This window comes from Thalassophryne amazonica, chromosome 12 (assembly GCF_902500255.1).
Source record: "Thalassophryne amazonica chromosome 12, fThaAma1.1, whole genome shotgun sequence".
Classification (NCBI taxonomy): Eukaryota; Metazoa; Chordata; class Actinopteri; order Batrachoidiformes; family Batrachoididae; genus Thalassophryne; species Thalassophryne amazonica.
In genome coordinates, this window is record NC_047114.1 from 72,926,286 (window position 1) to 72,953,105 (window position 26,820).

The following is a 26,820-nucleotide window of genomic DNA, read 5'->3' on the forward strand; positions in this document are numbered from 1 at the left end:
CAGTCACTGCACAGGCGAGATCTTTACCGTACTGTACATGAAAATTTAGTAAGGTATATCTTATATATTATATTCCAGTTCTAAGGTGGAACTATGTTAGTATACTAAGGTATGTATAAATATCTTAAAGGAAGAGTAAAATAGAAGAGTAGAAAATAGTAGAGTAGAGCCACTTATTTACCTGGTCTTGAGAACCAGGGATGGTAGGTTGAAAAGCTTTTTTTATCCCATGGGAACTCTCCCTACCCACCCAAGCAGCTCAAGGAAAAAGGGATATATATAATAATAAACAATAAGACATAAGAAAGATTTACATGTCAGTACAAACACATATTTGTGCTTGTGCTACCTGCATGAGATGGCTGTCAGGACCATGGAGAGCTCTGACCTCAAAACGGCACCGTTCGTCTTTCAATACTGAACCATCTGCCATTCTGTTGCATTGTCTAGGAAGAAGAGGAAAAGCTGAGCCTGGAAGATAACATCCTGCTAGATGAGGACTTTGAAGCTGGGTACGAGGCTGAGGAGGATGAGGAGGATGAGCACCCGGTTGAGGAGGAAGAGGAGGAGGAGGAGGCAAAGGAAAGCACCAAGATGAAGATCTTGCGGATTGTAGCTGAGGTTGCATCCAGAGTGAAGGAGATTATTGGGAACCTGATCAGCACTGCAGGACAGGTGGTGGTCACCATTTTGTTAGGCCTGACAGGTGATCAGCATGTCCTCTTTCTGCTTGATTATTTGTTAATTTTCTACAAACCTGATTTAGTATATATTTTTGTGTCATGTATAGTATTTTAGGCATTAAACCGGCCATTTACTGGTTTAAAACAAAAGATGAGTGTTTGTTTTTAGTTCCATTTAGCTGATTTTGTCTCAATCTCAACTGTGTTTGTGTTTGCAGGCATGATGCTACCCTCATTGACATCGGCTGTCTACTTCTTTGTTTTTCTGTTCCTGTGCACCTGGTGGTCCCTATGCCACACATTTGACAACCTCATCTTTAGCTGCATGTGTGTTCTTATGGCCATCTTCAGTGCTGGCCACCTCATTGTCCTCTACCTCTACCAGTTCCAGTTCTTTCAGGATTCCATCCCACCAAGCGACAGCTACATTAGGTCAGACACAGTCACCCTCCAGAACAACACACAGTAAAACAGTGGCTCAATAATACAAATATTATGTTTTAACAGGTGTACCTTTTCCTGTTATTTCTTGTTTGAGGTGTAATGTTGAAATACTGGGCAATTTATAATGTAACCTGCAGTCATTCTAAATCACACTGTTTTTTAAATGAATTATCTAATTGTTGAGTGTTAATACACTGTATTGGCCTGAATATAAGACAGGGGTTTTCCTATAATCACAGGCTGGGCTCTTACATTTCATATACATACACAGCAGTAAGCAGTGACAGAAACCCTTGAAAGTAGCATCTGTGTCTTGCACAACATTTTATTGACAACTATCCACAGCTGCTAAAAACAGGCAAAAGTCCATGGTGTGAGGTGCAATTTACAATCATGATGCATAAAATTGCATTTCTGCATTTTAATACAACAATCACTTATTTGCACAACTTTAACAACATCACCAAAAGAATCAGCATAACACATTTACAAATAACACACAATTATTTACCATTAGTTACTGTTCTCCTGGGAGTACTTGTACTTCTGTTCTCGTGTCAGAGTGAACTCCTCCATGATTGCTGCTACTGGCATGAAGCGGCTCCTGTTCCCTGCCCCCTCAATTTTATTTAAACAATGACCCCATGTTATTTTCACCACTCAAACTGCTTTCAGAGAAATATTATCTGAATAAAGCGAGCAGCAGAATCACGCAGCGTCGTGTGCTATATATTTCCCCCCTCTACCTTTATTGACATCAGAACTCTGCAGCAACCCTCCGTAGAAACATCTTGTTAGGGTCCAAGCACTCAGTGATAGTGCAGAAAGTTGACTGATGATATAAGGAGCCAAGGTTAGCCAGTTTGGATGTTTTCTTTCACTGCTGTTTATTGCATGACTGCATTATGCAGTCTAGCCTATTTTTCCTCATTCAGTCAATTTCAATGTATTTCATTTATGTAGCTCCAAATCACAGCAAAACTGCCTCAAGGTGCTTCACACATGTAAGGTCTAACCTTACCAACCCCTAGAGCAGGGGTCACCAAACCTGTTCCTGGAGGGCACCTGCCCTGCATGTTTTCTATCTCTCCCTGATCCTCTCCCAGGCAATTAACTATCAGGTGTGCTCAGCCAGTCAACAGCTGGAAGACACCACTTGAAGAAAAACAGCTGTGACTTGAGTAGATTGACATGGAAAACATACAGGGCAGGGGCTCTCCAGGAACAGGTTTGGGACTCCTGAGATACAGATTTGAACAAAAGCTCATAATGGTCAGTATTTGTGACTGACTGATGATGAAGTCACAAAGCAGGGGTCACCGACCCTGTTCCTGGAGAGCCCCTGCCCTGCCTGTTTTTCACATCAACCTACTTAAATCACACCTGTTTTGTTTTTTTTAAATGGTGTATTCCAGCTGTTGTTGGCTGAGCCCACCTGATAGAGTTAATTGTCTGGGAGTGAATCAGAGAGAGTTAGAAAACATGCAGGGCAGGTGTCCTCCAGGAACAAGGTTGGTGACACCTGCCCTAGAGCAAGCACACAGGTGACAGTGATGAGGAAAAACTCCCTCTGATGATTTGGGGAAAAAACCTCAAGCAGACCAGACTCAAAGGGGTGACCCCCTGCTTAGGCCATGCTACCAACTAGGGATGAGCGGGTACACCACTGTCAGTATCTGTATCTGTTCAGCCATCTAAATTATCTTTATCCGTATCTGTACTCGTAGTGGGCAGAGCCTAAACCGGAAGTGGGCATGGTTTAACCCAAAATGGCTGGGACTTAAATCAGTACATTAGTTTAAGTCTGAAATTGATATGGATTTATCAGAAGTTGCTATATTTATTATTTGAAAACTATTTACAGAACAGCCTCAAAATTGAGATTCAAATCAATGTTTTTGATCACAAAAGTAAGAGAACTGTTTGCAGAACAAGTTTTTTTTTATGAACTCAGAACATGAATATTCTTAAGTGTATGAATTAATATTTACAGAACAGCCTCAGAATTGAGAGTCAGTGTTTTTGATCATAATAGTAAAGGAACTGTTTTACAGAACAAGTTTTTTTATAAACTCAGAACATGAATATTCTTAAGTGTATGAATGAATAACAGAACAGCCTCAGAATTGACATTCAGTGTAGTAGGAAATTATGAACTACTAAGTATGCATGAACAAGAGTTCTCATACTCAATACCACTTTCTGATTTTTTTTTTCTCAATTATTTATTTATTTTCACTACCTAACGTTCTTGGCATTTTTTCCAGACAAAATTAAACAATATTGCAGGTGTGCATGCGTCTGTGTCTTTGCATGCATGTATGTCTGTCTGTGTCTGTGTGTACATCTGTGTCTGTGTGTGCATGACTGTCTGTGTGTGCATGTGTGTGTGACTGTATAAGAGGGAGAGAGGTTGTTCAACTGATCAGTTTATTTTTATGAACTGCAGTGAGAAAGTGTCAGATACTGCATGCAGCCATATACAATAAAAATATTAATATAGGCTACTTTGTGTGTTCAGTTACATGTGTGTATGTGTGTAAGTAAGACTGTTTATTTTTTAATGATCTGTGTCAACTTGGTGATTCATGCAAACATCCAGTGATGGCAAACAGAGAAATAATATGTCAACCTTTTTCACTGTATTCTTATCAAAAGCAGTTCAGTATGAGCAAAGTTTTCCAACTGACTTTATATCACCAACAAAACGAAGAGCAAGCAAACGGTTAAAAAAAATAAATAAATAAAAATCCGACTGGAGTGGAGGCAGTGTCCGAAGCAACACGAGCCCTTTTTTAACTCTGTCTTGTCAAAAGCACCGCGTATGATACGAAACAAGTTCACCCAGTAACTTTAAATATCAGACAAACTGAAAAAGAGGCGAGCTGAGGAAAACTTAGAGTACTGACAGAGCAACGTGAGGCAGGTTCCAGCGAAGCACAGAGAGAGATTGTGTGTGTGTGTGTGTGTGTGTGTGTGTGTGTGTGTGTGTGTGTGTGTGTGTGTGTGTGTGTGTGTGTGTGTGTGTGTGTGTGTGTGTGTGTGTGTGTGTGTGTGTGTGTGTGTGTGTGTGACAAGCTGTAGAGAGACCTGTCTCTGTAGGGAGGGGTGGGCGCTGTGTGTGACTAGCCAATCACAGAGTATGAAGACAGTCAGTTAGCCAATGACAATTTTCCTTCAGCACGAACACAGATATTGATGAGTTTTATTCAGATCTTGCTCGTGTTTGTCAGAAATGCTTTATCTGGCTCAACCCTACTACCGACATACTTGACAATACCAATATACAAGAAATTTTTGGAGTTCATGCTGGTGTATCCAGTCCATTCAGTGTGCTTTTATGAGCATTATTTTTTAAATGCAAGTCTTTTCTTTTTCACAAACAAGGTCTCATCTTTTTTTTTTCCAAAAATGTTTCTCAAAAGTGTGTGTGTGTGTGTGTGTGTAATGGGGGTTGGATGTAGGTGGGTGGTCTCTTATATTCAAGCCAATACAATACAGTACACTATAGTTTTATTTCCCTCAAATTGTGACTCAAAAGTGTGTGCACAGAATTTGACATATTGAATCAAAAGATGATGCACAGAGTCTCTTTAACAGCAGCCAGCAAATGTTCTATACACAGAAAGATACCAAAATTAGATGCTTATCCTCTATTGTCACTTTTGTTGGATGTTTGAAGAAAAGAGAGTGTGATTTGAGGCAGTTTGGCTCATTGACATGTTACATTTGTAGTGTGAAGTAAAAAAAAAAAAAGACCTTTCTCACCACAGGGACAATGCAAATCTATGTGACATATCATTAAGAAGCAACATTTCTCTGCATGTACAGCACAAACTCTTCCGAATACAACGCAATTTCTGAATAACAAGAATATACATGTGATGAGAGTGCTCGACAGTCAGAGTTAGACTATTTACTGTGCAGACGGCAAGTTTGTTTAAATGATGATAAATATTTACAATTGTTGCAAACAAGAAGGCCAAAGGAAAAGGAAATATATCTACTCTCCAGCTGGAGAGTAGATATATCAAACACCTACTCACAGCAAATCGATTAGATGGACAGCTTTTAGGCTCTTCCGTACAACCAGTGTTGTTTTATTATGCATGAGAAAAGAGACAATCAGCTATCTGTGTCTGCAGTAGTGAAACGCTGCGATTGGAGTCGAGCCACACTGCTGCACATCTTGCCGACACATGTCGGTCACCATTGTAATAAATACAAACTCTGCAGCAGAAGAAAAAGTACCTCACAGGTCGCTAAGCTCAATTGTTTTTCTCTGACAGCCTGGAATGCAAAGGATGATGTTTATTTTCTAAATGCCAGTTAAATGCAGCACAAGTACTCCTCAGACATTACTCTTTTGGGAAAAAAACAAACAAACAAACAAAATGATTGGCCACTTGAATTCTCAATAGACAGCCAGGTAGGGGTCAATTGAACAATTAGACAGGGGTCAAAATTAAAAGATATTCTAATCATATTGAAAAGTATACCAAATTATTTGTCTGATTATAAAGCTTCCAAAAAGGTATAGTGTGGACAATCTGTGACTGAATGTTTTGGGGTTTTGGGGTAAAAACAGGCTGAATGGTGACAAAGGTCAATTTCAGTTTGTACAGGGGCCAAATGTTAAAGTTGCACTAATTTTGGTAAAAAGTGATGCAAGTTATTGGTTGAGTTACAACCCCAATTCCAATGAAGTTGGGACGTTGTTTAAAATGTAAATAAAAACAGAATACAATGATTTGCAAATCCTCTTCAACCTATATTCAATTGAAAACACCACAAAGACAAGATATTTAATGTTCAAACTGATAAACCTTATTGTTTTATGCAAATATTTGCATTTTGAAATGGATGCCTGCAACACGTTTCAAAAGAGCTGGGACAGTGGTATGTTTACCACTGTGTTACATTATCTTTCCTTCTTACAACACTCAATAAGCATTTGGGAACTGAGGACACTCGTGATTGGGTATAAAAGAAGCATCCCCAAAAGTCTCAGCTGTTCACAAGCAAAGATGGGGTGAGGATCACCACTTTGTGAACAACTGCATGAAAAAATAGTCCAACAGTTTAAGAACAATGTTTCTCAACATTCAGTTGCAAGAAATGTAGGGATTCCATCATCTACAGTCTATAATGTCATCAGAAAATTCAGAGACTCGGGAGAACTTTTTACATGTAAGCGGCACGGCCGAAAACCAACTTTGAATGCCCGTGACCTTCAATCCCTTAGGCGGCACTGCACGAAAAACCGATATCATTGTGTAAAGGATCTTATCGCGTGGGCTCAGGAATACTTCAGGAAACCATGGTCAGTTAGCACAGTTTGTCGCTACATCTACAAGTGCACGTTAAAACTCTACCATGCAAAGCGAAAGCCACACATCAACAACATCCAGAAACGCCGCCACCTTCTCTGGGCCCGAGCTCATTTGAAATGGACAGACGCAAAGTGGAAAAGTGTGCTGTAGTCTGATGAGTCCACATTTCAAATTGTTTTTGTAAATCATGGACATCGTGTCCTCCGGACAAAAGAGGATAAAGACCATCCAGATTGTTACCAGTGCTAAGTTCAAAAGCCAGCATCTGTGATGGTATGGGGGTGTGTTAGTGCCCATGGCATGGGCAACTTACACATCTGTGATGGCACCATCAATCCTGAAAGGTACATCCAGGTTTTGGAGCAACACATGCTGCCATCCAAACAATGTCTTTTTCAGGGATGTCCCTGCTTATTTCAGCAAGATAATGCCAAGTCACATTCTGCATGTGTTACAACAGCGTGGCTTCGTAGTAAAAGAGTGCGGGTACTAAATTGGCCTGCCTGCAGTCCAGACCTGTCACCCATTGAAAATCTGTGGCGCATTATGAAGCGCAAAATATGACAACGGAGACCCTGGACTGTTGAACAACTGAAGTCATACATCAAGTAAGAATGGGAAAGAATTCCACCTACAAAGTCAAAACTATTCCATTTATTAAGCAACATTAACTTTTGACCCCTGTACAAACTGAAATGGACCTTTGTCACCATTCTTGCTGTTTTTACCCCATAACTCCATAACATTTAGTCATACATAGTCCAAACTATGCCTTTGTGGAGTATTTCTTTCTCTGTTCAGTCTTTCAAATAATTTGTATGACGTCCCTCTTTTCAAGGAATCCTGTGTTAATGATGGTGGAGCTTTTGGACCTCAGCAGTCAGCAGCACTCTGGCTGTTGTCTCAGCGCCCTTGCTGTTTTATTGATGTTTTGGTTTCTTGTTTGAGAGCTATGCTGCTGGGTGTCAAAACCGAGGCTATTTACAGCTATGAAAGCCAAAGCTGCCTTGGAGAAACCTTGTGTCCCATTCTCTCAGCTGAGCTGTCAAATAATATGAGAACAGAGTCTTCCATTGACAGGTTTCGTCTTGGGTGTTGTCACACTGTGATGGACCGAGTAAACTGATTTTTAATGGATTAAAATATTTTGTGGCAAAAATCACCTAATTCATCTTCCTCCAGTGGATTTGGCACGCTAATGGAATGAGTGGACAACCGCTGAATGTGTGTGCACAGTGCTTCTGGTAATGAACAGAAGACAAGCAGATAATGCGCGGATAAAACTTATATCTACCGGATGTCCCCGGCAAGCTACATACAGTACAAAACAGTAAACAAACATGCAACCACCAGAGAAGGTCTCCATCTGATGTCTGCTCAAAGTTTTGAGCATGCACAAAATTTTTCAATGGACTTGCCATACATCAGCTGACAAGAAATGCATAATAAGAAAAGGATTTGTACAGGCCAAAAACAGGCACAAACGGTTATCAAAATTTTGTTTCTGTTGCTCATACATTTCATCGGTCCATCACAGTGTGACACCTGCTTCACACTCTGATGCATTGACTTAAAAAAAAAAAAAACAAACTTTGGTACCATTGGAGTTCTTCAGCCACTATTAAGACATAAATATTTGGGGTGTAATAATTAACTGGTGTGAACTGGAAATTGTCAATGGGAATTTTTGGCGTATTCTAAATTATCATGGAAAATTAATGCCTCCATTAAACTAAGAATTGTTCAGGTATTTTCAGATCTAAGTTTTGAAACTTTATTATGGCTCTGACTCGAATTTGGTCACTCTCAGAAGAACAACGATGATAAATGCACCACATTCTTTTCAACTCCAGTCTTCTTCCTCTGCACACACCTTCTGTCAGGAGGAAAACTGTTACACCCATAAATATGAGCAGCTCCTATTGCCACCTCAGTTGCTGCCCTAATTGTAGCTGTTGACAGTGATTCAGATGTTCTGTGGGGTCACTGATGAGTGAAGCCGCTGAGAGACCTGGGCGCTTCCACTTCACGTCCTGTCTGTCCGCCTTACAATGGAAGTCCCCAGTCATGTGACCAGCAGGCCTTCCCCAGCTGCAAGAAGAAACCTTTCAGGAAGCAGGGGAAGTGATGTTAACGTTTACACATGGCAGAAAAAATAAAGACTCGGGAGGCTTTTAAATCTGTGTGGTTGTCACTGATATACGTCAGCGGAATTCCTGTTCAGGGCTCTTGTTCTACTGAGGGGAAATCAACTGAATTATGTTTCATTCTTTGTACTACAAACGTTGTTTGCCGCACTGTGGATCGGGGTAAAGCGAGATCTTCTAAAAAAAAGGACAGTCACAGCTAACATTCTAGAGTGACACAGGAAGAGCCCTGAATGTATTTTGTCTTGTTTCTTCCATATCTCCTACCTCAGTTTCACACAAGTCCCAATGGTCTGATGAAATGAAGTAAACACAGATGTGATAAATCCTGCAGTTCCTTGAGTGGCTGCTTGAGACTGGCTCCAAAAGTGAGTCACTCCCGTAGACCACCATGTTAAAATCCCCAACTTTGGAGCAAAAATAAACATGTTTACAGCCTGGTACAAAACCAGTTTTGGTCTGTGTAGCTAGTTCCCCCCCCCCTTTTTTTTTAATAACTCATCAGTTTAAGATATATTAAGCCATGAAGTTATGAAAAAGTTAGAGGTAATTTTGAATGACAGCTAGTGTGTACCAGCGGATAACCAGTAGCCTTGGTTGTGAGCAGTGGCTGCTGTCTTTTGTGGGCCGATTGTGTCTGATCATTAAATATGTGTAAAATATGGCTTGTGTGTTTAATTGTCCTAACAGAAAAAATCTAAGAAGTCTGCCTCCATTATTTCTGTTGAGTGAAATGTTTGTATCATTTAATTTGTATGTTTGCACCGTTTGCACTGACACATCGGTAACTTGGTGACATTATCTCCACTGGTGGCTCCACTTGTGGCAATAAGCTGGTCATAATTTTTAATTCCTGCACCCAAGCCATCCATCATGAAAACTACCACCCACTCTTCAGAAAATATGCTTCCATAAAACACCAGAACCAAAGTTAGCCAGTTAGCTGTAGCGTGTTTGGTAACTCTGCAATGGGGTGTGATTGGGCTTCATTCATCTCGCCCAGGTTACGGCGGTCTAGCCCATGGTCTAACTCATTACCCACTCATGGGTTGGCTGGGAGTTGGGCACTGCCAAGATGGCATCATCCATTTAAGCTTCAAAACCACTGTTCATAAAACCTATGAATGATGTCAATGAGGGATTGTCCAGTATATATGCAGTCTGTAGTTTTGCAGCTACAATTGCCATTTTTTCAGTATAGCTTGAGGTCTGTTGCAGGTGTCCTTGGGACCTGTTGTTGGTGCCGGGGTGTGTGTGACGAGGGGAACTAGTGTATATACAAGTACTATAGCTCTGAAATCAGCTCGGTGTCACTAGCACTGCAACTACACCGTAACTCTTGTGTAAATCCCTTTCTGCATAGCATGGAGTCTCCACCCACTCTTGGTATAAACTAAATTGAAATTCTCTTGCTAAATGGAGGATTAAACCAGTGTAGAATTCACTTTATTCATTTAATCCATAACAGCTGTACGCATAGATGAAAAAAGTCAATGCATTGCCCTCCAAAGTGAGCTGTGGTGTAAAAACAGCTTAAAGTAGGCGTGAACACAGATCTGTATATAATACTGATTAGCATATTGGATAAACTCATTGGCAAACTGGCAGCCATCTTACCACTCCCAAGTTATGTGGCCCGCACATAGAAGGCTTATTAGAATGTCAACAATTTTGAATAATAACTGAGCTGATTCTCTCATTTCCTTTGTTCTCCAGTTAATGTAACATTCATCCCTCCTAATCTATGTCTGCCATGATTAGCTATTTATTATTATTATTATTACTATTATTATTATTATTAGACTTATTTCCTTTCTGTCCTTTAGTACTTTGACACTTTCTCCCCTTCTATTCTTAATTACTCATATCTCCCTGGGACGAATACTCAATTCTAAAAATTAGGATTCTTTAATCATATATATATATATATATATATATATATATATATAGGATAGATGGATAGATATGTCATGATGGATAATATAGCTATAGTGGAATTTTAATAGTTGCACTGAAAGAATAAAACACCACTTAACTACCTACAGGAGAATTGGTTTTCCCTAACAAGGACAATATTTACTACACATAGCTATATAAGCTTCAGCGTAATATTAATTATAAAGCTCGTAGCAACAACGCCTAAAGCTCCAAAACTATGCACAAGTAGACCTAACAAATGTCTTAAAATTGTTCATCCACCACAAAACTCAACATGTGGCTAAACACAGGCCACTTATTATTATTATTATTATTATTATTATTATTATTATTATCTGTGCCTATACGCTGGAATAAGGGATAGAACTCTTTAAATTATTGTTCATTACTTTCCATTACAGTCATACTCACAGGTGAAATCTTTGTCCACAGCCTTCGAACTGGCAATTTTTGCAGTTTATAGCTGCACATGAAGGCATTTTTTTGGCAAAATCACAAAGAATAAAATTGTGTGCGCCTGGTTAACGATCAGTAGAAAAGACCCTTCAGGAGCAGTAAATGTGAGTGGTAATATGGCATCCAATTTGCTTCAGAAATACTGCCAATGAGCTATCCAGTGTTATATACCGATCAGTGGGCGTGAACATAGTGTGACCCCCTTTGTGCATAGCATGGAGCCATTTATACATTAAGCCATTATATTAATATTATACATTGTGTGGGTGTGGCTCTTGTAGCATTATGCTAGTTTGCTCCTGTATGGAAACAGTTCGTCTGTGTCACTGACAAGGCAGCATACTATGGGATATATGAGATATTACAAAAGCAAAACAAAGATACATTGTCAATCAGTAATCTGGATCAGATCCAGATCAAACTTTGTCAGTCGATAAAGATAAAGGATACCATCCTACACAAAGCTAGGATATTAAATATTAAAATTAGTATTATTTGCAGATGACACAAGCATTTTTTGTTCAGGGGGGGATTTGCAGGAGTTACTGAGGAGGATCAGTATAGAAATGGGAAAATTGAAAATATGGTTTGACAGAAACAAATTATCATTAAACTTAAGTAAAACAAAATACATGTTATTTGGCTATTGTAATACAGACATACAGGTTCAGTTACAAGTCGAGGGGGTAGATATTGAAAGGGTACATGAAAATAAGTTTCTGGGGGTGATAATAGATGATAAGATAAACTGGAAGACTCATATAAAACATATACAAAGTAAACTGTCAAGAAGCATTTCAGTTCTAAACAAAGCGAAACATATTCTGGACCACAACTCACTCCGCATTCTTTACTGCTCACTGGTTTTACCATATTTACAGTACTGTGCAGAGGTATGGGGTAATACTTATAAAGGTACAACACAATCACTATCAGTAATGCAGAAAAGAGCTATAAGAATTATTCATAATACTGGCTATAGAGATCATACAAATCCACTATTTTTACAATCCAAATTCTTAAAATTCACAGACTTGGTTCATTTTCAAACAGTACAAATTGTGTATAAAGCAATAAACAATTTACTTCCAGCAAATATTAAAAATATGTTTTTTAACAGATCAGGGGATTACAGTCTGAGGGGGAAATTTAATTTAAAGCATCAGTGGGCACGAACAACATTAAAAGGTTTCTGTATTTCTGTCTGTGGGGTGAGGATGTGGAACAGATTGGGAGTGGGGCTCAAGCAATGTCCAAGCATGAACCAGTTCAAACAGCGGTACAAAAATATGTTTTTTCTGGGTATAGGGAGGAGGAAGGGTAGTGAGGGTTAGGGTGTTTTTGTTTTTTGCTTCGGCTTGTAAATATATAGTATTTTGTATGTAAGTAGGTATGTGTAGGTGTATATTTATGTTTGTGTATATATATGTGTATATATGTATATGTGTATATATGTGTATGTATATGTGTATGTATGTTGATGTGTGTATGTATATATGTATGTGTATGTGTATATATATGTATATATATATATATATATTGATATCGGTTTAGGTGTGTAGGAATCTATGTGTATATGTGGCAAAGGGTATTACTGGTTGTGGGGAAGAAGGGGTAGGGATAAATAAGCTGATGCTTCACCCTACCCCTTTTCGGACATGTTGGGTACACAGTAGGAACTTTTTTGTTGTCTTTACTGATCTATCTTGTAATTGTTGTTGTATCAAATGTTCGAAATAAACAGTTTTCATTCATTCATTAATTCAAAGCTCTCGATCATGCAAGAAATTGGACCTTATGGACAGAGGTATGAATTTTTGAAAATCTGTTCAATGTTAAAGACAGGGATTTTTCCAAGAGTTTTCCTGACTTTGACCTTTGACCTATAATGATTATGTTAAATCACAGGATATGAATCTTCAGCAAAAATTTCATCATTATATATGAACAATTGTGGGCTCCAGGTTGTTCACAAACAAACAGACAAACAAGCAAACAGGGGTGAAAACATAACCCCCAACTTCATTAGCGGAGGTAATAAAATCATGTGTTAACATTTCACCTTTAAAGCAAACTGATCCAGTCAAAACGTGTATAATGTATAGACTACTTTGTATAGACAGTGTGACCCTGCAGGTCTGATGGAGTTTTTACTTTTCACCTTATCTCCTCATCTGCCGTGGTTTTGTTTGTAGTATTGATTAGTCTTGAAGATTAAGAACCCCGGGCCTCCTATGTTAAATTAAACACTGCACTTTTCTGAGTGAAAGTGTTCTTATTTGTTGATTGATGAGTTTGGGTCAGTTCTTCCTAATGAGAAAATGCTGGCAGACTTTGTTTAATCAGGAAATGTAGCTTACAAAAGATTTACACTTGTGCATCTCAGGGCACACAACTGAAGTGATCCTATTTCTTTCTCTTATCTGCAGATGGATTTAAGGCAGAGGTTTGTTTTTGAGATTTTTTCAGAGATAGAATTCAAAGAACAGAGTGTAAATTTTTCTTTTTGTCAGGTATGAAATCTGTTGCAGCCCTGCGAATTAGGACTGAGCATGTGGGGAAAGAAAATCGACATATATTGTGAAAAATAAAAACCAGACTGACCCACGGCAGATGACTGCACTGGCGTAGCATTATGGGTAGACCATTAGTCACGGACAACTTGTACCTGGGCAGGAGTGCCTGTTCTTATCTTCCAACATTTTTCTGTCCTTGTCTCTTTGCAGTTTATTCGGCATTTCCCCCATTATTGAAAGCAACTGCTCCCACACATGGAAGCTCATTGTGAGTCCGCATCTAAAGTGGTACCACTTTGTCAATCCCATCATGCTGCTGATTCTCTACTACACTCTTGCCACGCTGATTCGTATCTGGCTGCAGGAAACCGTCGACCCGCTGATGGTGAGAACAGCCCATTTAGTTCACAGCACTTTTACCTGAATCGTAAACTGTGTCAATAGAGTGGCCATGCATGTTTGTCAAAATAGCATGTTTGAATGCATCAACAAAACCTTCTATGATGGTTTTGTTGTGTATGTCAAAATTCTGCAATGAAAGAATTATGTATGGGCACATGTATGATGACTGATAGAGCCCGTGACACTGAATGCAGACCCCCCCCCCCCCCCCCCCCAAAAAAAAACACATCAACTCAGCAACATGAAGTTGCACCAAAAAATGGTTTGCAAATTGAAAATATAACACACTGCTAACATATCCTCGGCCATATGAGTATTTTGTTCTTTATAATTTTCAGTTGTTTAATGAATTATTAATATCCTATTGTCTTGTTTCTGTGTAGGCTCTCAGTTGTCCAGGTGGTTTCCATAGTAGAGAAGCTTGAATCTTTGACTGGACTGGGTTGCTTGACGTGAGGACGTGTCGCTTCAAATCACAGAAGCTTCCTCAGCTAAAATTCTTGCTCTGGTAGTCTGACTTCTGTCTTGACTCTTGTAGAGAAGAATAAACCAGAAGCCAACAAAAGCTGGAGTTTTTTAACCTAACCAGACCCCACCTACCGAGAGGCTGACTGCTTTCAACTGTTGTGAAATGGTTTGAGAGAGGTGTCAAGGAAGCATTCTTTGTAAAACAGCTGAAACCCAGCCTTAACCATGGAGCGGGTCTCAAGACACGCTTTGTCCCCTGTTTACAATGTGGTACTCAAAGAAGTTTCAGTCTTTTGTTCATGGTAATGAGTCATTCACGTCATCAGGAGAGAGTCGTCAAGGGAGCCATCAGGGGAGGCTTCCGTCCTGTCATTAGGAGAGTGCTAACTAAAGCACAATAGGTGCTAATTAGAGCTATTGTTTAGTCACTAGCCTATAGCAGTCAGCCTCTCGGTAGGTGGGGTCTGGTTAGGTTAAAAAACTCCAGCTTTTGTTGGCTTCTGGTTTATTCTTCTCTACAAGAGTCAAGACAGAAGTCAGACTACCAGAGCAAGAATTTTAGCTGAGGAAGCTTCTGTGATTTGAAGCGAAACGTCCTCATGTCAAGCAACCCAGTCCAGTCGAAGATTCAAGCTTCTCTACTATCCTATTGTCTTACATACAATTTGTACATTTTTAATAAAGCCTCTCAATCAATCAATCAGTCAAAAATAATATTTATGTTTTAACACTGTCTGCAGGAGGCTTTGTGTGTACGTTTACATGAGCTTTTGACAATAGTGGAAGTTGTGCAAATCAAGGAATATTTATAAATCACCCTCTGTGCAAAGAAAATTAACTCCATAGGAAGTTGGCTTTGAGTTAGCGGGTGTTAGTGTGTGTGATAAATCACTCCAGAGGTGTTATTAGGTTCCAAAAACAGAGTTTTCAATTTTAGAAGTGTTTATTACTGTTGTGACGAAAAGGGAGCTGAGCCAAAAGGCGAAGCTCTCGATCTACTGGTCAGTCTTCGTTCCTACTCTCACCTATGGTCATGAGGGTTGGGTCATGACTGAAAGAACTTGATTACGGGTACAAGCGGCCGAAATGGGCTTCCTCAGGAGGGTGGCTGGCATCTCTTTTAGAGATAAGGTGAGAAGTTCAGTCATCCGTGGGGAGCTCGGAGGAGAGTTGCTGCTCCTTCGCGTTGAAAGGAGCCAGCTGAGGTGGTTTAGGCATCTGGTAAGGATGCCTCCTGGGCGCATCCCTAGGCACGGGAAAGGGAAGTCTGAGGTCCCCTGCTGGAGCTGTTGCCCCCGCCACCTGAACCCGGAAAAGCAGTTGAAGATGAGTGATGAGTGAGAGTATTTCTAGCCATCTTTCAACTTGTTCAATGTCTATGTCCCAAGAAGTGTTCTCTGTCAATTTGAAGACCCTGACAGTAATAGGACTGAACTTATGCACAGACAGACAGATGGACAGACAGATGAAAAGCCTTCGCAGTACCCTATGGCCATATTTGATAGCTGCAATGCCAGTGGTGGGCACAGTTCCGATAATCCGATAACAGATAATTATCGAAGATAATGTTTTCATTATCTTTTTAGATAACTTTAAAAACCATTATCGGACCAATTATCTTCCGATTAATTTTGTTCGATAACTTTTAGACCGATAAACAAAGTAAACAAAGCTAAACAGCGACAAGCATTTTTAAAATTTAAAATCAGTTCAGCACCTACCTGTTAAAAGTTTTGTAACAGATGTACAGCGTTATCCTCTGCAGTTAAGTTAATTTTTTGGTTATCTGTGCCCACCACTGTACAATACAATGGAAGTGCCAACAACACAAAAAGATGTTTTGACTTTCAGTGACAGACCATTCAGTGCATCACGCCACTCTGCCTCTGTCTCTACGTGGTTGGCAGAGTTAAGTAAGTTTAGCTATATTTTATTTTGTTTTGTTTTTTATTTTGCAATACATTTGACAGTAGAACTTAGTTAAAGTTCTCCTGGCAGAAACCTCTTTTTGTGTTGTTAGTACTTCTGTTGTGTTGTAGAGCTTTGCAACACATTTATGTTTCTACAAATATTGTGCAAATTTACAGCAGTATTGTGTGTACTATAGGTTATATTTGTGTTCTACGCCTTTGAAAATGTTTTCTCACTTTACAAACTGTTTTTAATGCACTTGTCTGTTATTAAATTTATGCAGGAGTTTTTTGGGGTTTTTTTGCATTTGTGTCTTCTGCATTTGCCAGTGTTGTCTTAATTTGGAAGCGTTGTGACCTCCTGCTTTCCTGAAAGAGGTTGTTTTCAATGGAAACTAAGTCATACTGTAAGACAAGAAATCTGCTTGTTGATTATTCAGTGAGGAAAATTCTGACAAAGACATGCCAGTAAAATATATAATTTGACAATTCCTTGATTTTATTTACAGTATATAAACACGAATGAGCTGTTGTTTATAAGATAATGGACTGAAGTGGTCACTGAGTTTCAGTGTTTGGCTGTATTCGGCTGATAAGCCTTCACAGTAAATTCTGGCATCACAAACACTGAACTGAAATAGATTTGATTGAATTAAATAGGCAGCAAGCTGTGAGTAGACAAACTGTACTGATGGATTTTCCAGGACGATCGATCACCAGCTGAGTCTGTGTGTCACAGCTCAGGTGGTGTGTAGGTACACCGCTGGTCTGAGTTTAAAGAAAAACAGGAGATGATGCTTGTTGGTCCAGTGTTATAGGAACTGTAGGCCATTAAGTCAGACATCAGTACAGGATGACTCATGGTGCATTTTGCCTGCTATTTACAAAAACACTCCTGGGCCAATATAACACAGTAAAACTGTTATGTTAGACAGCAGCTGCACTCATTATGCACATCTGGATTGCTGCAGCCCCGTATCACCTTACATTTCTATACAGTCAGCTATGTGACACACGTAACATCGAATTACCCTGTGCTGTAAAGCAGGGTCTTGTCTGGTCTTGTGTGTGTGTGTGTGTGTGTGTGTGTGTGTGTGTGTGTGTGTGTGTGTGTGTGTGTGTGTGTGTGTGTGTGTGTGTGTGTGTGTGTGTGTGTGTGTGTGTGTGTGTGTGTGTGTGTGTGTGTGTGTGTGTGTGTGTGTGTGTGTGTGTGTGTATATCTGCCTCTGAATAAGATATCAAAAAAAAAAAAAGAAAAATGGCTGGACTGACGGTCACCAAACTTGACTTAATACAGACTCTGTCAAAATAATTTCTTTGGTTTTTCCTGGTTTTGCTCAGGGTCGCCACAGCGGATACACTCGCAGAAATATTTAAGCCTAACTTTTAAGATTTATGTAATTTTATTACATGACAAATTCCCATTTACTTTTTTTTTAGATCATTTTAATACAAACCTACCAAATAAACCTTACATGATGCATATTCATTACTGTAATAAGTCCTATTTATTTGAAATGCATAATCCTCAGCTTTATGCATTTAGTATTAATAAAATATAATTACTCTAAATCAATAATAATGACAGTATTTATTTAAAATACATAAAGTATATTGTTTGAATTGCATAATAATTATGTTACCTATACAAGATAAATGACATAGGTAACATAATTATTATGCAATTCAAACAATATACTTTATGTATTTTAAATAAATACTGTCATTATTATTGATTCAGAGTAATTATATTTTATTAATAGTAAATAAATAAAGCTGAGGATTATGCATTTCAAATGAATAGGATTTATTACAGTAATGAATATGCATCACGTAAGGTTTATTTGGTAGGTTTGTATTAAAATTAAATGGGAATTTGTCATTTAATAAAATTACATAAATCTTAAAGTTAGGGTTAAATATTTCTGTGAGTGTAGACTATGGATCTGCATGCTGATTTGGCATATGTTTTACACTTATTCCATTCCTGATGCAACTCCAGGTGCACATTGAGAATGGGGCACAGGTGGCCTCAAACCGGGTTAGCATGTGCCACCATGCTGCCTGCTCCAGACTCTATCATTGAAAGGGAAAATTTAAAATTGAATCTGTGTGGAGTTTGCTTGTTGTCCCCATGTTTGCCTGGGTTCCATCTGGGTGCTCTGGCTCCCTCACATTTCCAAAGACATGCAGGTTAGTTGAATTACAAACTTTAAACTGACCAAAGGTGTGAATGCTTTTGCCTGTGCAGTGCATGTCTCGACGCTCAATACTGCGTCCAAAGACTGGCAGCCTGTCCAGGGTGGACTCTGCCTTTCCTTCAGTGACCGCTGGGCTAGGCTCCAGCCCCTTGTGACACTTAACAGGAATAAGCAGGCTCAGAAAATGAATGAATGAAAGTTAATGCAGTCATATTAGTCACAGGTTTAACAAGCTATATGTAACCATGTCTTTGATAAACAATGTCAAAATTTGTAGACAAAATCACCCCATACTCACTGACTGTAATATGTCCCAAATGTCCATCGTTCCATCTAGGGATAGTCATACACCCTCGGCCACTTGCCGCTTTCATGATACAGAATGCGGGGATACAAGCATCGGGACCTGTGTAGGACTTCCTTCCCTTCTCTCTCACAGTCTGAGCATCAGGAATTTGGATATGGATGTCTGTGACATATGTCCCAAAATTGAAAACAAGTCATTTTAGGCCTAAATTTAACTTATATCAGGATGGTGCATATATACACATGCATGAACCTGTGGGACTTGGAGGATTTTTACTATTTTACAATTTTAACCATAAAGTGGAGTGACTCTTTTTGTAAAATTTTACCCCTTTGAAGATCCATCCATCCTTGGGTGAGAGGTAATATTTAATCATCCGCTGTGGTAGTTTACAAAATTATGCTGAGCAGCACCTAATATGGGTCCTGGCGGGAACATCACAAAATATAGGAATTGGTGGACTTTTTCATCATAGTCAGAACTGTTTTTCTGAATACATTCCTTCTTGTCTTAGCTCAGAGGCTGAAGCACAGGGCCTCTGTCCTATAATGGAGTTATAGATTAGTGTTTTTATAGAGGGGTCAATACTCCTCTGTAAACCTGAGGGCCTGTATGCACTATTGATCTCTCCAGAGAGGAGTGTGTGTAGTTTAACCTACTCTTATGTTTTAAAAGACACTAATAATAAAAGGTGATTACACCATTAATCTACATTTGACAAGCCTGTTCAATAATGAGAATGTCAGATTATAATGGAGCCGATGGTCACCAGACACTCATGGAATCATTTGCCGATGTGATTGCGCTGCTGCCATTTTTCTGTTAATTAATTTAGTGGTCAAGGTGTTTCTCTGATTAACACTTAGCAGCTCTGCACCACCATAATAAAAGCCAACTGCCAATGATTGTCTCTGCAGTTTGACAATAATTGAGTCTAATTTTAGACAGTGTGTCTAAAGGAATGAGAATTGAATATTTTGTATAAATGAAGAAGACAAGTTAACTGTTCATTGAAGTCCAAATGACACAAGTCAAGTGTAGGTACATGTGCTGGTGTTGCACATTGCTGATCCATTCACACATCTACACTATGCAGTAATTTTGTTAAGACACTAATCTATGAAGTATTATTATACATTATTATAATATTAATCTTTAAATGTTTTTGTGGGGGCTATAAGTGATTAAAATTTTTCAAAATTCTTGAATTAGCAAAGGTGTATTACAGAGTTTTCAGTGGCAGCTAGTCATGAGGTTTCAAAATGTAACCAGTCCTTACCCCTCCCTTTCCAAAAGTACACCTGTCTGAAACAGAGGCACGGCATACTGAAGACAGCAGGGTTGTCGTATGGAGATATTTATTCTTAAAAAGAAATAAAGAAGTAAACCGTTAAAATATTTAAATATGCCTGATATTTACAATGAATTATTTTTTTTTTTAATTCTGTGTACGAGGAGGCAAAGGTCTTTGTACTGTTGGAACAGCAGTTTGTCAGGCGCAATAAATCTACGCCAAGATTTCAAACTCGCAAGAGACAAGACACAATACAATCAGCATTCACTAACTTTATTTTTGGCTTTGGTAAATCATGTTGTGTATGCAAACCTCATCTATTTGCATGTTCCCTTCCAGAATTTTGCATGCTCATGTGGACAAACCCCAAATTGCATATTTACAAAGACCAATGTGCTAAATTGACAATACTGTCTATTTTGCGCAGTTGACAGATACGCACTGTTAGTAACTCAACACGCAGGTATATTTCTGTTGGTTTTGTGTTGCATGTTGTAACTCTTTCAGCCCTGTGTTGGGTCTCTGTTTCAGATCGGGGCACTCTTGGAAATAAGTTGGTGAGACTTGGTTGCAATCTGAAGCCTTACCACTAGTTGTCACTGAAAACTCCATAATTCACTTTCAAGTGGTGCAAAATATGTACTAAATTTAGAACAATAGATTTTCTGACTTAAAGTCAGACGGTAATGAAAATCTTTAAAAACTGTCTGAGCAAGCGAATTTGTCAGAAACTGACTGTAAATATCTTACAAATAACTTGAATAGTTTTGCAGTGCTGTTAGAAATTGTTATGGAGATCTTCTTTCTTTTTTTAAGCACTCCTACACTGTAAACCAAAATTCAGTGCAAGCAGACTAAGTCTGACTCTTGAGATGATTATCTCAAATGCACAATAGTGGAATGAGCCCAAAGCAAATTGATGTCATCTTGAACTGACTATCTGTGTTGTTTCAGGATAAGGATGGAGATATGATGGAGGAGGAACAGTGGGATGTCAGTGGAACAACTAACCCAGCTGAACGGAAGCGGCAGCTGTGGTGGAAAGCACACCAGAGAACAGATGAGAAAAATGTACGCCAGGATCAAGTAGTGTATTGATTATTGTGCAAACCTTGCAACGAGCAATGAGCTTTTGGTTAGCAATGCCATATACCATTTTGAAAAGTGTTCAGGATGTCTGCACCCAAACAGAATGCGAACTTTTGCTTTGTCGGCCATAGGGGGAAAATGTTTGAAAATCGAACATCTAAAGAATTTTCAGTCTGTCATTGAAATCTTTGAAATCATTATATGCACCTGCTTTTGTTTAACTTGATCTTGAAGAGTGCAGCTAATATTGCAGGGTAGCATGTGAAACAATGCCATAAAAGGCACCAACAGCACTTCACAATGAAGTTTTGTTTTCTTATATGTTTTCTTACATGTTGAACCTATTCCAACCCCAGTGACAGTTGATGAAAAACACAAGCTTGGCATGATATCTATTTTTTAATTATATATCAAAACAATGTCAAAATGTAAAATTTGGTGCTTTGACAATACAACAAACAATTGTAGTGATATCTTACACATCTGCCATGCTAATAAGCCAGTTAAGGCATTTGATTATTATACTTTTCCTGAATGAATGAAGCAGCGGAACCAACCGATGAGACCTCACTTCATTCAGTTATGGGTATATCAGTCTGTGTCCTCGCCTTGAAACAATGCTAAACTGCATCTGGGACTATAGGTCATCATCCAGCCTATAGATAACTGCTTTTTAGGGGATTCTCAAAGCTTCAATCAATCAATCAATCAATTTTATTTATATAGCGCCAAATCACAACAAACAGTTGCCCCAAGGCACTTTATATTGTAAGGCAAGGCCATACAATAATTACGTAAAAACCCCAACGGTCAAAACGACCCCCTGTGAGCAAGCACTTGGCGACAGTGGGAAGGAAAAACTCCCTTTTAACAGGAAGAAACTTAATTTCTTCCTGTTAAAAATAATTTAAAGCTTAATATCAGAGAAAAAACTACTTTGCTTCTGAACTCCATGGGAATAATTCTACTGCTGCCTGGTATCAACAGATGGCACATGATATGAAAGGGATAGGAAATCAGTTTGGATTCTCATATCTGCAAAGAAGAAACCACCAAGGATTTAGTCTCTGCAGAGTGGCAACCGGTGTGATGCTGAGGGGTTGACACCTACACAACAGTACGAGGGTCCAAATTCGAACCATCTCATGCTGGTTGGGCATCTGGAATATCGTTTTTGTCTCAGCAAGGATGACCATCTTCCATGGGTGTCAGGGAAGCTTGGATAGCTTTGTATTGCAGTGACAGAGCTTTCTGACATCCACAGGACTGAAAGTGGCCAAATTTCAAAGGGTGGATACAACTAGTTTGGTTTGCCCCCACCCCCAAGTGGTCCAGGTATCGAGGGATTGACAGTTGCTGTGCCACACTGGCTTCTTCCAATGGTGTCAGATATCACCCAGAGTCAGATTTAGGCACTCTTTGGATGCCCGTTCTGTTGTGTTAGCGTATGAATGTGGTGAATGATGCCTCCTTCATATCAGGGCTACGAGCATGTGCTGGTGCCGTGCGTTACCGCATCTACCACACCATGGAACCATCCCAGGACCCTGGGGTCAAGAACCAAGGCAGACATCAGGTCCATCCCCACCTCTCCAAAATATCCATCTGCCTGCCTGAGTCAGATGGATGATACATAAATCCTGGGACTAAGAAAATCTGCTACGACTACTGTAGTACCACTACAGCTGTTACTACTAATAGTAATAATTGTTTGTCCATGACTTTCTAAGCTGTTCTGTCCACAGACAGAAAACTTAGAAAATGATGTTCTTGTGGTATCTGCAGTTGACCCAGATTGTCTAAGAAATATCGTGCAAATGCTGAGGGATTATTCATCTCACAAACAGGATTCCTGACTCTGTCATGAACTCCAAACTCAGCTGCAGCTGTTGATGATTTTCACAAACCTAAATCAAGTGTTGTTTATCATCAGCATCTTCATCCTTGTGATAGACCTCATCACTGGAATGATTTCAGCAGTAAAGTCACACACATCCACTCATATGGACACACACTCTGACCTTGCTCCCATATAAAGGTCCGTAGTCTGTCTCCACTGTCCACCTCTGGAGGTTTAAAAGCTTTTAGGGCACGCAGACACAGATGAGTGATGGGCTCGACTTACAGAGTGGTGCTATTCGGCTTTGTTCCTGCTTATCAGCGACTATAAAGACCAAAGAGGCCTTTGACTTCAGCAGCTCATCGATAACCCACCTTGCCTTGTATGCTCTTTTCTCCTCCAAGCTCCTCTCCACTCAGGACGGCATCAGTACAACTGAGGTGGGGGCTGCCTGGATGTGTATCAGATTGTTGCATCTTCCCCTTCACCCCTCTGCTCTAAGAAAAAAAAAAATCATTGCAAAGTGCTCTTCACACTGCATCCTCGTTATCCAGCATAATCCAAAACCTTGAAGACTTTACTAGCACGATGATTTTGCATCTATTTCCGGAGCATTAATGGGCCCATGTAAAGCTACACATTTGTTAATGCCAATGTTTGAAACTAATTCCATTTCAATTCAGATAATTGCTTCATTTATATAAAGTACTCAAGTGCACCTGAGTCAGAAATGTACTGGATTTTGTATTTTTATCATAATGAATGTTTTGCAACACAATACAGCAGGAAGGAAACACATCCGGTGAGTAATGAATTTATTAGGACACAAAGCTGAAAAAAGATTGCTGAAAATGTATCCAGCTTGTATCCGCCATGGAGTCAGTAAGCACCAAAACAAAGCGGACGCAAACATGGAATTCATTGTTTGGATTTATATTGCATGAAGTGCTTGTTTGCTCAGTGTTTTTAAGGCTGACTGTACTTCTTGAAAGAATGAATGCAGTGTGAAAAGTAAAATAAAAGCTATACTGCCCAACAGAGCCAAAGTGTAGTAACAAAATAGTGAGCCGCAGTCTACTTTTGCAGGTTTGATAACAGAACACACAGCACATTTGTCACATAATCAGGGGGTCTACATTGTGCTGATTACGGGAGAAAAAAAAAATCTAAATCCTTTATATTATTTACACACACATGCGCACAAATACAGTTACTCTTGTTGGCCTTTGTGGGGCAGAATCCTCCAGAATGCTGCATAGTTGTTGACACCAAACCAAATCAGTTAATCCACTTATAGAAACTTCACTTCTTTGTGTTGTTGATCCACAGGCTTTGCCAACATCAAACGGGACATCCTTCGAGTTTGTCACAACTGAGAACGGACCGGTCAGTCTGGACTTGTACTCCACTCCCCAGTACAAAATGGACCAGCGCAGTGATGGTGTAGGTGAGTTAACTAATTCGAAGAGTTCATATTGAGTTATATATTGGAAGTGCTTATTTGCTCTGTACTCTGTGTTGTAATTGAATGAAATGATGAAATTAAGCATTTCTGCCAAGTATTTTAATGTTCATGTATCAGCTAATCAACATGTCTACAATGGCCAACTTACATATAAATGAGATTCTTTCTCAGTTCATTGGTATAGAAATACTTGAATGTTTAAGAGATCAATGGTGAGTTGAAAGATGGAATGTTTCATTCAGTGAGGTCAATGGAACATTCCATCTTTCAAGTAATGAACTTTTTTTTCCATTGCTTGAATGGAAAATATTCATTGTATGTTTTATATGACACCTAAATAGAGCCAATGCTGCAACCACATAGTCAAGGCATAGTTCACACGCTATAGAGAGCTTCCCCGTGTCATGGATGTATTTTTAGGAAAATGCAGTGGAGTCTTTCAATGGAGAGAAATATATGTAACCACAATGAACAATAAATAGAACCAAATTTGAAAAAAGTGGATTTGTTTCTGTACAATGGGACAGTTAATCAATGACAAATAATCAATTCAGATTAAATCAATATTCCATAAAAAGGATCTCAGGTCTCCCGAGGAATTTAGAGTATGATGGTGCTGTACATTTGGGCTGGGTGAGAGGGCTGGTTTATTTATACTTATTTTTTGTTCATTGCAACATAATTGTAATTCTGCAGTTTGAATTCAGTCTTGAATGTACATTGTGCTCATTTCTTTGCTTTTATTCCTAGAGATCTTTAACTCTTTTCATGATGACAGTATGAACACTGTTGTGTGTTTCTGTGTCCAACCAGAGAAGAAGGATGAGTGTGTGTATGAAGTATGTTTGCCCCCAGAGGAACCTGCATTGGAGAGCAGAGAGGAGCAGTGTGAAGGACGAGGGGAGGACGAGTTGAAGAAAAAAGGAGTTAGCGCTATAGTCACAGTCTTCCGCTTCATCATGAAACAGAGCTACATATGTGCTCTCATAGCCATGATGGTAAGTGAAGACCTGCCATCTTACAGAGGCGATGCAGCTGACACCCACCAGTCAGTCCAGTATGGAAACATTGTTCAAATACATATTCATGATCAATCTGAAAGGATCACATGTGTCACGCAACCCGTGTTAATGGCTGTTGTGTTGACCTGGGTGTGGTCTATGTTGGGTTTCATTTGACTTGAATTTCACACTGAACTTCACTAATTCTGCTGCGCTGGAATTACATTGTGTAGCGGCCGAACAGACTGTGTCCCATGTGATTTGTGCTAACATGGTTATGGCCTATATCCCACACTTTAAAAGCGTCTCATGCAAGTTGAACCCATGACTCATCCTGGACAGGACGCCAGTCCATTGCAAGTTACTTCTTCAACCAATGGCTGGCACATTTACAATTGGGTTGACTGGAACAATGTCAATTATATGTGTTGTCCAAGGACACAGACAAGTAGCATGAAACACAGATGTGAAATCAAACCCTGCTCTATATATTTGTAGCCCAAATTCTAACCCACAGTGCTGCCTACTCTCAAGGTTGGGTAGGATTACTTTGAAATGTAATCCAAAAGTAATCATATTACAAGTAATCAAAATGTATGTACATACATACATGTAATCCACATGTATTCTTTCAAAGTAATCCTACCCAACCTTGTCTACTCTGCATATGGTTTGACAATACTGATAATGCTAATGTTTAAAATGTGATATTGCCAGTGAATTTTAGTGCTTCAGATAGTGGAACGTCTTTCAAATGATTCTATAAGTGCCAGATTTGGTAAATGAATAAATAAATAAACTTTTTAAAAAGCCGATGGGCCACTTGTATTTTCAAGTTGGTGGTCATCTTTAAAAATAGCTGCAATTCTGGCATATGTAATTTTACCACCACGTGGACCAGGTTGGATGATTTTGGTGTCCAAAAGTAGGTTTGTCTACTACTCTGAAGTAAGTTCTATTCAGGTCTTAAGGTCTATCGGTCTGGTGCTTATCTCTATGTATCATGGCATGAAGCAGCAGATGAATGTCTTCAACTCTTCCTCATTGGGATACCAGTCCATCACAGATTGCTTTCCTTCCCAGCGCTGGTACCTATTTTCAGCTGGGTGGACGGTGATGATGCAGATGAAGTGTCTTGTCTAAAGACACAGACAGGTAGCATATTCCTGGGAATCAAACGCAGGTCTACTCAGCAAGTGTAGCATGCTGACGTACAGCTGCTTGAGAAGAAGAAAGCTTATGGAATTCCAAATTTGGATTTTATGTAGTTAATAAAGTATGAGTTGTCAATGAATTAGCATCACAGCGTTTGTGTATATCTTGTGT

General features: G+C 39.2%; 1 protein-coding gene across 1 annotated transcript in view; it reads left to right on the forward strand.

The window, feature by feature from the left end:
- LOC117521141 (piezo-type mechanosensitive ion channel component 2) overlaps nucleotides 1-26,820 on the forward strand; it is a 249,903-nt gene that overhangs the window by 73,072 nt on the left and 150,011 nt on the right. Inside the window, exons 6-11 of the mRNA XM_034182477.1 lie at nucleotides 451-706; nucleotides 902-1,115; nucleotides 13,728-13,902; nucleotides 21,054-21,170; nucleotides 24,358-24,475; nucleotides 25,307-25,491. Coding sequence (XP_034038368.1) covers nucleotides 451-706; nucleotides 902-1,115; nucleotides 13,728-13,902; nucleotides 21,054-21,170; nucleotides 24,358-24,475; nucleotides 25,307-25,491 — 1,065 coding nt within the window. The remainder of the gene's footprint in view (nucleotides 1-450; nucleotides 707-901; nucleotides 1,116-13,727; nucleotides 13,903-21,053; nucleotides 21,171-24,357; nucleotides 24,476-25,306; nucleotides 25,492-26,820) is intronic.